Source organism: Lagopus muta, chromosome 4 (assembly GCF_023343835.1).
Source record: "Lagopus muta isolate bLagMut1 chromosome 4, bLagMut1 primary, whole genome shotgun sequence".
In the NCBI taxonomy this organism is placed as follows: Eukaryota; Metazoa; Chordata; class Aves; order Galliformes; family Phasianidae; genus Lagopus; species Lagopus muta.
The window spans coordinates 45,400,540-45,411,649 of NC_064436.1; the positions used below are offsets into that span (position 1 = coordinate 45,400,540).

At 43.3% G+C, this 11,110-nt stretch overlaps 2 protein-coding genes across 5 annotated transcripts in view; both read left to right on the forward strand.

Annotated features, from left to right (window-relative positions):
* Positions 1-608: 608 nt before the first annotated feature.
* On the forward strand, positions 609-7,941 carry PDCL2 (phosducin like 2). Its single transcript, XM_048942043.1, has 7 exons — positions 609-797; positions 1,691-1,786; positions 3,007-3,127; positions 4,269-4,359; positions 5,407-5,550; positions 7,154-7,362; positions 7,669-7,941. The coding sequence occupies exons 1-7, from the start codon at positions 609-611 to the stop codon at positions 7,830-7,832; spliced, it is 1,014 nt and encodes a 337-aa protein (XP_048798000.1). The 3' UTR covers positions 7,833-7,941.
* Positions 7,942-10,772: 2,831 nt separating this feature from the next.
* The window catches only part of CLOCK (clock circadian regulator), a 59,504-nt gene continuing 59,166 nt past the window's right edge, over positions 10,773-11,110 (forward strand). For 2 of the 4 annotated variants that reach the window (XM_048941024.1, XM_048941029.1), the window contains exon 1: positions 10,773-10,878. The gene's annotated coding sequence lies outside the window, so the exon portion shown is untranslated. Of the gene's footprint in view, positions 10,918-11,110 lie in introns of all 4 variants that reach the window. The other 2 variants (XM_048941025.1, XM_048941027.1) reach the window with 1 other exon arrangement.

An 11,110-nucleotide genomic window follows, 5' to 3' on the forward strand; every position in this document is an offset into this window, starting at 1 on the left:
AAAAGAGTAAGTTGCCTCTCCGTCTTCCAAGCTTTTCTCACCAGGGGTTGGCAGAAATATTTGAGGATATTTAAAGTAACTAATGGGGAACTGTAAGAAAGAAGGGGACAGACTTCTTATTAGCAGCTGTTGTGACAGGGCAAAGGGAAAAGGTTTCAAACTAAAAGAGGGGAGATGTAGATTGGAGATAAGGAAGCAGTTTTTTACAATCAGGGTGGTGAGGCACTGGAACAGGTTGCCCAGAGATGCTGTGGACGCTCTGTCCTTGGAGACATCCAAAGTCAGGCTGGATAGGGCTTTGAGCAGCCTGACCGAGCTGTAGGTGTCCCTGTTCGTTACAGAAGGGGCTAAATGGCCTTTCTGGGTCCCTTCCGATTCAAACGATTGTATAAAATAGCAACAGTGCAGACGAGGGCTGCTGTTGACACCGGCTGGTCACACACACAGTGAGCAGACCTCAGCACCCCTCCCGCTCGCCCGCTTGGGTGAGCAGCCGAAGGGCAGAGCTCTGCCTTTCCACACGCGCTTCGCCTCCCCCCGCCTAACCCCGGGCCGTTACCGGTGCACCGCGAATCTCGCTCTGCACCAGCTGCCTCCCATAGAGATACATGGAGGCGGGGCCGTTAGAACCGGGTCCTGCCCCAGCCGCCGCCGTGAGGAGCCATGCAGGTGAGAGTGAGAGCGGGGGCCTGAGGCAAGCCGGGGGAGACGGGGAGCCGCCGGGCGGGCAGGGCGGGACAGAGCGGGGGCGGGCGGAGCGCTGTGTTCCCATGGAGGGGGGGCTCTCATTGCCCAACGTGGGATCATTTGTACCCTCACTGTGCAGCAGTCAAAATTCGTATTTGATGAAGGATTGAAAGCTTGCAATGAGACTGACTGTAAGGATATTTTATAGCGTTGGGGAATTACACTGTAGCAAAACCTTCCTTTGGGTTTTTCTAGACCCATGATCATCTGATTCATTACTTTATACACAGAGCTTCTCTTTTCTTTTTTCCTTTTTTTTTTTTTTCTTAATGGGTTACATCCACTACTTTTCAGCTTACTTTGCTCAAAGAATGAGCAAACATTGTTTGTTTTAACTTTATTCACGTATGAAAATGTAAGCAAAGAATTAAGTTTGCTAGTGTACTTCTAAGACTTAGCAATAAAATCAGCTTCTCAGCAGTAGAATGCTGCAGAAAAAAATACTTCTCCAAATAACATGACTGCTTATTATTTAATGGAGTTGGTGTTCCTAGTTCAGAGCATGGGCGTCTGAGCGTTGCAGAAGGAATCAGTTAAAATGTTCCAGTACAAAATCCCTTGCTCTCAGCAATAAGCACTAGATGTTTGCGAGGCCAGAGTGCTGCAGCAGTAATGAGCAGTGGCCCTGCTGAGCCCATGCAGGACTGGTGCAGGAGCTGCCACGAGCTGCTGACACCTCCTTCCCACTCCAGCCCTGCAGAGCATCGGTTCCTCACCTATGCCAGAAGAAACTGGGGGAGGTAAAGGCTTTCTTGCAGACCCACTGTGCTTCCCAGGGAGATATAGCATGATGCTCTGTATTGTCTGTATGGAAACTACTGAGTCACAGCCTGAACCTCTGATTGATCACCTGAGGTGAGCCATGAGTCAGCCAGAGGAGCACAGGTGAAGGCAATTCACCTGTGCTGCCGGAAGGAGTGGAGCCAGGCTCCACCTCTCCTAGACCTATTTAAGAGTTGGCTATCAGTTGAGAAGGATCTTGTCTGGAGATTCCCTCTTCTGGTGTTTTTTTTTTTTCCTAGGTGAGCCTAGCATACGGGTAAGCCTTCTATTTATTCTCTCTTATTATCTTAGTCTACTTTGCCTAACTCTTTTGTTCTTTTTTGTGATTATAACATCTTAATATCCATTGATTATCCACTGTCTTAGTGGATTTCCTATTTCTTTACATCTGAGATGCAGAAGAACTTGTTTTATCGTTACAGAATTCCTGGGAGCACGTATATCTTAGCATTTGTTTGTGGTACCATTAGAAGATACCATTAGAATTGTGTTCATGCTAAGCTCTGTGATTTGTTGAATAAAAACAAGGCAGCTGCTTGCTGCCTTGCTGAAAGGCAAAAGTATCGCTTGCGGGCATGGTGATGATATAATGCAAATCTTGGATGTTTCCTCAGGTGACCTTTTTGTAATGTAATGTTTGTTCATTTGATGCTGCATTATTATTATTAATGCCATTAAATATTTCTGTTATATAAAAATCCAGTCAGGCATCTCTTCGTGGAGGTTTTCAGACTGTATTTCAAGGCAAAAAATACCACAGAAATTAACAACCTGTTTTAAAATCTGCCTAGCATTTCCAGTCCTTGTGGAAGATGTCCTTATGTGTTGCAACCCAGTTAAAATAAAGATTCTTTTAATGTGATAATTTGAGAATAAATACAGCCTTATAAATAGATGTGGTTCCTTTATCTTAATGGCTTAATTAAATTACTATAAATGTAGGCTTAATGCCTACAACAGTCATACACTATAAATAAGGTTATGTTGACATATTAGCAATAATCATTCATCTAAAATTTAGAAGTCCTTTTTTTCTCCTTCATTCTAGTCATGTTTTTGTATGTTTATACAAAATGTCTGTAGTTTATTCTCACTAGTAACATAAAAATACCAATACAAAAATCTAGCAGTATTTGTTTAAGTAAGCCATTGGTGGTTCTGGGTTTCTGAAGCAGGTTTCCATGTGTCTCCTAGAAAACTTCAGCAGATGTTTTGGATACTGATTTCTTTGTCTATGCCTACATTTTGAGGGATTTTTCTTTCCCATTTTCTTCCTGACTTTTGTTTAGAACTGAAAAATGACAAATGGAAAAGCATGGTAGAGAATGGTCCATTAAAGTATTGCAGTTACTCTAAGTAATGATTTCCAGTTGTTACATCCTTAATATGTGCCAAAGTGAAAAACGGCTGTGCTTGGTCAAAATCTATCAAAAGACTGATTTTTCAATTTGGTTTTCTTCCATAATACCAAAACAGGACCCAAATGAAGATACTGAATGGAATGATGTATTAAGAAAGTTTGGAATTCTTCCTCCAAAAGAAGAGCCAAAAGATGAAACTGAAGAAATGGTTTTACACTTGCGAAAAGAAGCAGAAGGTGAGTCAAATTAAAAATACATGCTATTAGAATAACAACATTTGGAACGCAGATCTGTGTAGTGTGAGGTTCATCTCCATGGTGGGAATCTTTGCTGCTGCAAGGGCCATCCTCTGCTATCTCTTCCAATCAAAATTAAGAGACCTTCATAGACCACAGATCACAAGGAAACAAGAATGGAAAGAATATAATCCAGCTTGTTTTCCCTCAAAGCAGAATCAGTTATAAATATCCAATTCTGAGCAAATGTTCATTTAATCAGAATTCTAAAAACTGATTTTTCACAGAGGCCATGAAAAAAATGTCTTTTTGCTTTCTTCGCAGATACCTGTAAGTACTACAGAATTATTACTGCAGTTTCCATAGAATCATGGAATGGTTTAGGTTGGACCAATCTAAGACCATCCAGTTCAAAACCCCTTGCCGTGAGTAAGGTTGCAGCCCATTAGGTCAGGTTGCCCAGGATCTCATCCAACCCAGCCAATTTTTTCCAGCCTTGACTTTCTATAATTCCATTTGAAGGATAGAAAGCATTAAGGTGTAGGAAGTGGCACTACAGACTAGTGGACTGGTTTCCACTACTTTCCTGCAGGCAAACATTTTTGCGTAGAGCAACAAAGGCTCTTGCTTAAATGTACTGTAGTAATTCTCACTTTCTGACAAGTTTTACCCTTGAGCTGAAAGGCAAGTTACAGCTCATTCAGTTTTCAGATTCTACTGAGTTCTGTTCACTATTTCAGAGCAGAGAAAGTTGTGTCTTCAGTACACAACTTCTGCCAAATTCTCACAGGCAGCATTGATCAGGGTATTGTTTGTATAAAAGTACAATTAAATACACTAAAATAATAAAAAATATGTTAGCATGACATACCACTGCATACTGCATCATTTTAGTTATTGTTATTGAATGATTTGGGTTGGCAGGGACCATAAGGATTATCTAATTCCACCCTGCCTGCCACAGGCATGGACTAGATCAGGTTAATCCAAACCCCGCCTGGCATTGAACAGCTTCTGAAATCAGCATATCTCTTACTTTTGTCAATTCCATGTCTGTGTACTAACTTTCATGCATTTAAGATGTACAAGCGCTTTAGAGAACAAAACTAGTGGGTTGTTGGTGTTTTTTGTTTGTTTCTAGTGAAACCATATGAAAGAATGAGTCTTGAAGAATTAAAAGAGGCTGAAGATGACTTTGATGAGGCTGATAGGAAGGCTATTGAGATGTACAGGTGTAGTAAGATATACTAAGACGTCCTTTCATGACATACATATACTGTTCCTAGGCATAACTGTAATACAAACCAAGTTCTCATGCAGCTATTGAACAGTATACCAATCTGTTCATCATACCATGAGGAGTTGGTGTTTTCTGGCTTTGAGTTCTGAAAACTTGGGTGGCTTGTTTAGAGACTTAATAATTATTTCAGCTGTCTTGGACATTCACATGTGTATTTTACAGGGTACTCTGTGATATTCTGCAGAGCTTAACACTGTAACTAAGAAAAATCAGGCATAAACAGTTCAGACAGAATAAAAGTGGGAATGTGATTAAAACATTTCGTCTAAGATTCTACCTATGCTTCTTGCTTTTGTGCTGTTAAAATAACTAAAATCTATGCATTTGGTAGTATATTCACATAGAAAGCTTATCATTCACATAATTTAGGGAAAGTTATGAACGTAAATTATGTTGTATTTGTTGCCAAAGTATAATAATGTTGTGCATACATTTAGTCTTGCCATCCAGTGGTGGCTTTCAGTCAGTAAAATTAATGGCTTCTTGTAGTTCAACACATCTCAGGGAGGCATTTTCTACTCAGCAATTATTTTTATAGATGAAAGCTGCCATCTACTGGTTTTGCATTCCAATTTTCATGAAATATTGTATGAGTGTGGTATCACGTTCACACGTTACGTACTGGTAGTTCATGCTCAAATCACTGATGTTCAGAATGATGGAAATTATTTGTACCTGTACAGTTTTTGTGCTTTTTCTCAGATGATTAAGGTGCTTTGCAGTGTGTTTCTTTAAGTTTCCCAAAGTTGATGCTGATATAAAAACTTCCTTACGTTTATGTTCGTATCATTAACTTTTTTCAGTAAGATTAGCCTAGAAACCTTTCCAGCTCTGAAATGATACTAGAAGACCTTGAGCCAGAGTATTGCTCAAAATGTTTTTTTTTTTTAAAGGAATTGAGCAAAATGTACTAGGTATTATTTAAAATGCATTTTAAATGTTTCAAATATACTTATTTTCCTTACTGCCTTCTAATTAGGCAGCAGCGCTTGCAAGAATGGAAATGTCTTCAGAGGAGGCAAAAGTATGGGGAGCTGAGAGAAATCAGTGGAGAGCAGTATGTTAAGGAAGTTACAAATGCTCCTGAGGATGTTTGGGTCATAATTCATCTTTATCGGCCAAGGTAATTACTTTCTAGTTTAAGGTACTGAGTACATCAAAACAGGGAATTCAGCTGGGGATTACACAGGAATACCAAGAAAAATGAAGCACAGCAGACTATCAAAATAGCAGTTGGTTGGAGGCAGTGGAAGTGATTCCATTGAGCACGGGGCCTCCTTGATTTTTTTTTTTTTTTAATTCACTTTTAAGATTAGCTTGCTTTGATCATTTGTGTGAAAGATGCCTTTTGCTGTATATGCATATCAACAGGTACTAAGTCTCAGAGATTTCCAAATTTCACTGAAAGTGTTCTTTACTTTCTGTTCTAAGAGAACTTTCTTTGAAGCCCCGCTGCTCAGCAGGAGGCCTCTCACAGGACTTTTCTGTTTCTCCTATAGCAAATCAAATACAGCAGCACTGGAAAGTCTCAATTCTGAAAATCCAGGAATGCTGAGGGAATTTCTTAGTTCAGCAGTTGCCCAATATGTTCTGTAATAGTAGCAGAAGTTGTGACAGAATGAAGCAGAAATTTCAAAGGGCTGCCAAGATTAGTTCACCATGTGTTAACAGCCATCAGGTGTTTTGCAGAAGCACTGTGAATAAGAATGGAATGTTCAACATTTGTTTAGATTCAGACCAGCTTTCAGCTTTCTCTTTTCCTTCTAAGCACGTTGGGAGGAAGTTTATTTGATTCCTTTCAGTTGCCAAGAATTGAGCATTATTTCCAGGAGCAACAAATAGGGCAACAAATCAAATGAAATTGTTCAAATTACAGTAAATTAAATTTACAAACTTGAAGAATTAAAAAAAAAAAAAGCATCTTCATCTTCGTTGTGTTTGTTTACTGGAGAATCACTTCTCCACTTGTTCGTTATACAGACGAGACTGTGAGAAACATGTTCAGTTCCTTAGGACTGAATATGAGATAACTGAGGCGTAGCGAATAAACAGATCCCATCCCCTGACTGTAACCGCACGTGCTTTTGGCCACCAGGGGGCGCCCGTAAGCTGTACCCGCTGGCGCTTCGGTCCCTTCCAGCCAAGTTCCCGACATGTGAGCGGTAACCGGGCAGGAGGGAAACAAAAGAAACAAAACCACCGCGCTTTTTTGTTGTCGTCGTGGAGGCTTACGTGGCGATTGCACTGCAAATACTGTGAAAGTAATGAGCAATCCCGTGGTGGTCATATGGCTATACAAGGATTTCCCTGACGTTTAGCTTTCACTAAAAGAGTTGCATGTTAAACTGAACGCCAATTCAAGCGAAACACGCGTCATAGACTTAAAATTTCATCTAAACCTGCAATAAATGGTCAAGATGGGCTTTCAAATCTTTGCATGTAACAAAATTGAGGTACAGTGCTTGCTTGAAGCACATGGTAGCTTCACTGACATGTTCTGGGAACTGTGCCTATTACATGCATCGAAGGTCTTTATTTGGGCAAATCAAAGCCATCTTAGAAGCAGCTAAATAAAATCTGTGGTGCAAACCTAACTACAACACAAAGAAGAAACAGAGTAAGCCAAAGTGCACTTTTATTTGTCAAAGGCCTAATTATAGTAGCATTAATTACTTTATACATCATTTATACTGCAGATATGATCGTGCCCTCTTATCTTTTCCTAGCATCCCAATGTGCCTACTAGTCAATGAACATCTCAGCCAGTTGGCCAGAAAGTTTTCGGAAGCCAAGTTTGTCAAAGCCTCTGTGAACAGCTGCATCCACAGTTACCATGACAGGTGCTTACCCACAATACTTGTATACAAAACTGGGGAGATAAAAGCCAGGTTCATCGGGGTAGCTGAATGTGGCGGGATGTATCTTAAAGTGGAAGGTAAGAGAAATACTTCTGAATAATTCACTTACTAGAGAAGAATTATGTTGTTTATAATCGTTAGATCTAAAGATTGCTGCTTAAAAGAAAAAAATCAAAATATTTTGTAGGAAAGTCGACAAAAAGTAAAGAATAATTTATGTAATCCTGCAGTGCTAAGAATTTTTGGCAAGCATAGATATTTTACACTAACACAGTTAACATTTAACAGCTTTTTCTTGCTGTTGAGATAGAGCTTGGTTTATAAAAGCCCTTAAGTGAAAATGTACTGCAATCAACAGCATAAATTATCATTTGTTGTTACAGAGCTTGAATGGAAGCTAGCAGAAGTTGGAGCAATTGAAAGTGACTTGGAAGAAAACCCCAAAAAGGACATTGTAAATATGATGACATTATCAATGCAAAACATTTCTGTTCACGAAAACATCAATACAAAAAGCAGTGATGTACTGAAACCACAAATTACTTGAGGATGAGTTTTCCATGTGGGTAACCTGTTCAGACTCAAACTAGCACAAATGTAGCTTTCTATTGCTTTTGAAAGTCTGAAACAATAAAAAGGGCGTTTGTTTCACTTGTTTTTTGTTTTTGATTTGATTTTTTGTTTTGAACTAATGTAGTAAATGAAAGCCCTGCCCCGAGATTGCTCCTGTGGACACTGAGAGCCTGCATTCTTCTTTTCAAACAAACTGCTCAAATGGAAGAGGGAGGAGGCTGTTAGCAATTAGGATGTAATCCCTACTTATTCCTCTTTTTCTCTCTCAGAGGTGCGTGCTTGACTCCTTTAATTCACGGTGAAATGACTGCAGTGGGATTCTGCTCTAAATACTTTCTTAGTTCCCCCCATTGAAAAGCTGATCTGAAGAAAACGATGCGTACAATGATATAAAAACAGGATTTAGCCCTGAATGTAATGACCAATACTTTTGCTTGGTTGACAGGTATGCAAGAATTTTCTCTAGCGGCAGGGATTCTCTTTGCACTCTTCTAATGCACGTAGTTGGATCAGTTGTTCTTTCCCAGTAAAAATAAGGACATACTTCACAAAGTAGTTTATGTTCCATGTGTATATAAACAAAACTAGGTCAGTGAATAAAGTGACCACACTCCTGATTTGGCATTTTTATTTATTGCAAGCAGTGAACCAAATTGGATTTTGTAGTTAATTTTTCCAACGACTCAATTAAAAAACAAAACAAAAACAAACCCTGTGTGCTAAAGATTATACAGATTTGACATGGTTTATTGCATCAGTATGCAGAAACAGAACAAATGGTTCACTTAACACTTGGCATGAAGGTACCTCAGAAAAACAAGAAAATAAACATCAGTGTTTTCTTTTTAGCCAGGAGGAATAAAGTAGATGTAAGTAGGTACGTGCTGTCGGGTATCACTATTGGAAAGTTATAGTTTGCAGATTCAAATAGAATGGATAGATGCATTTTAGAGTTAATAGCTTCTCTGCCACTTATGCTAGTTCCTTTCTAGTTTTGAAATGCAAACAGGTCATCAGCGATGTCTGATATGATTCCGTAGGCAACGCTGGTATTTACCTTAGGTGACTGCCATGAAAAGGGTGCTGCCACCACTTCCTCCTCACAGCAAACCTCCATTACGCAGTAAGGGGTTGCAGTGTTAGAGGAGCACAAACACAGTACCCACCCTCATCATCTGACATCTATACTCTGTTGCCCCTAACTGAACCATCACAGCAAACTCACATTGACAAGAATTAGGAACACAGTATTTCTAGGTGGAAATAACCTCACAGAACTGCTGTCTGTTCTTTCAGAAGTCCTTAAAATGTTTTCTAAGGTAACACATTAAAAAACATTGCCTCAGTTAGGCTACGACAGGCAGAAAGTGCAGTGGCGTGTGATCTGCATGGCCTGGCAAATCTGCAACCATAAGACATGCAAGCTTCAAAGGGAGATTTGATACTGCAGCAGGCTGATGTTGCTCTCTGCAAGGCATATTTTGAGGGAAGAGATACTGCACGTATCTCTAGCATGTTTTCTTGAAGGATTACTACTGGCACTACTTGTGTCAAATTCCATACGTGCAGCTAGATGCTAACTTTAGTCTGTGGGTTTCTTGGCTGTGTCCTAGTTCTGGCAATAACACCTTTTTGTTGGAAATGGTTCTGTGTCTTCTCCTGGAGTTTCCATTCCTGCTGTGTCCTATTGCCTTTACTGCATTTCCTCACAGAAGCATTACCCTTTACCTAAGTAACAATATGATCACTTTATTCATATTGATTTTCTACAAACAAAAGCTAGAAATGGAGTATTTGGAATCTGTAAATATTCCAAGTGTTCTTACTCATGCTGTTTACAATTTCACAAACAGAAAAACCCAACAAGCTCATGGATAGCTTTTTGGCAGTGTTACCTCTAAAAGGCTTCCTGCCTGTGTACAGTCACAAGGCAGCTCAAACAGGGAAATGAGTTTACCTGAAGAGTAATCCAGAAATGAATACCTCTGAGATTTGGGAGCCAAATCAATTCCCTTCCCTCACTGCAGGCACCTGATTAACGGTGGCCGCGTTTGTGGCTATTAGTAGAACAGTATTCCACAGCACGTTCTGCAAAGTCCACCACACGACTGCATCCTGCAGTTCACATAAGCTTTAAAAAGCACACACAGGCACACACAAAAAAGCTGACTTTTATTATCAGACAGTCTTGCTGCCTCCAATCGCAGCCGCACGTTCCTGCGCCGATATAGCATTTTCTGAACGCACAACACGGAGGATTTCTATAGGCGTCGGGATTTCCAATGCTGCTAGGGCCGCTTCCGACGTCTGACAGCTGAGACTGCCTCGCAAACCGGCGCTAACCGCGAACGTGGAGACGCTGAAGGCCGACCCGTGAGCTCCGCCCGCTTACCCACACCGACGGTAGAAACCGCGGAGCGGGACGGCGCGGCATTCCCCCGACGCGCGGCAGCAGTCCTCAGCGCGCCCTTTCCGCAGGCAGGACACCGCGCCCCAGCTCCATCACCCGCGCTACGGGCTGCAGCCGGCCTGGCGTTCCGAGCCGCAGAGGTGGCGCTGCGGGGCCGGGATCCCCGCTCCCCGCTGAGACAGCGCCCGCCGCCATTTCCTCCTCGGGCGAAGCGGGGTGAGGCGAGGCGAGGTGAATCCAGGTCATGAAGGCGCGGCAGCCAGCGCGCCTGCGCGGCTCCCCCACCCCACCCCGCACCCGGCTCCTCGATCTTGCGCACGCGCGGAAGGGCGACCCGCCAGCTCGGGCGTTCGCCCGTTCGCCCGCCGCCTCTCCGCGCACGCGCAGACATGGCGCTCCGGAGCGAAGGGCCGCCGTGCCGCGGCTTGCAGTGCGCTGTGACGCACGCGCGGTGGCGCGAGGCGCCGCGGCTGCCGGCGGTGGGCTCGGCGGCGCAGGCGCGGTGGCGGGGATCGGCGGGCCCGGCTGCCGGCGCTGCTGCCGCCGGGGAAGGCTGCGTGCCGGCGGCGGGCGCGGGGCTGCGCGCGGAGAGCGGCGCTCGTCGGGAGAGGTCGGGCGGGCGGGCGGCGGCAGCCGCGCCGGGAACGGGGTGCGAAGCGAGGCGCCACGCGATGCGGGCGGCTCCGACGTGCTCGGATCCCGAGGAGGGGGCGAGCCGGGGGACTGCGCGGGGCGGCCGCCGAAGTTTGACGGCGCCGCCGGGTCCCCCTACGCCGGGGCGGCGGCGGGGCGCGGGGAGGGCGGCGGCCGCCCTTGAGCGGGGCGCGGGCGGCGGCAGGGCC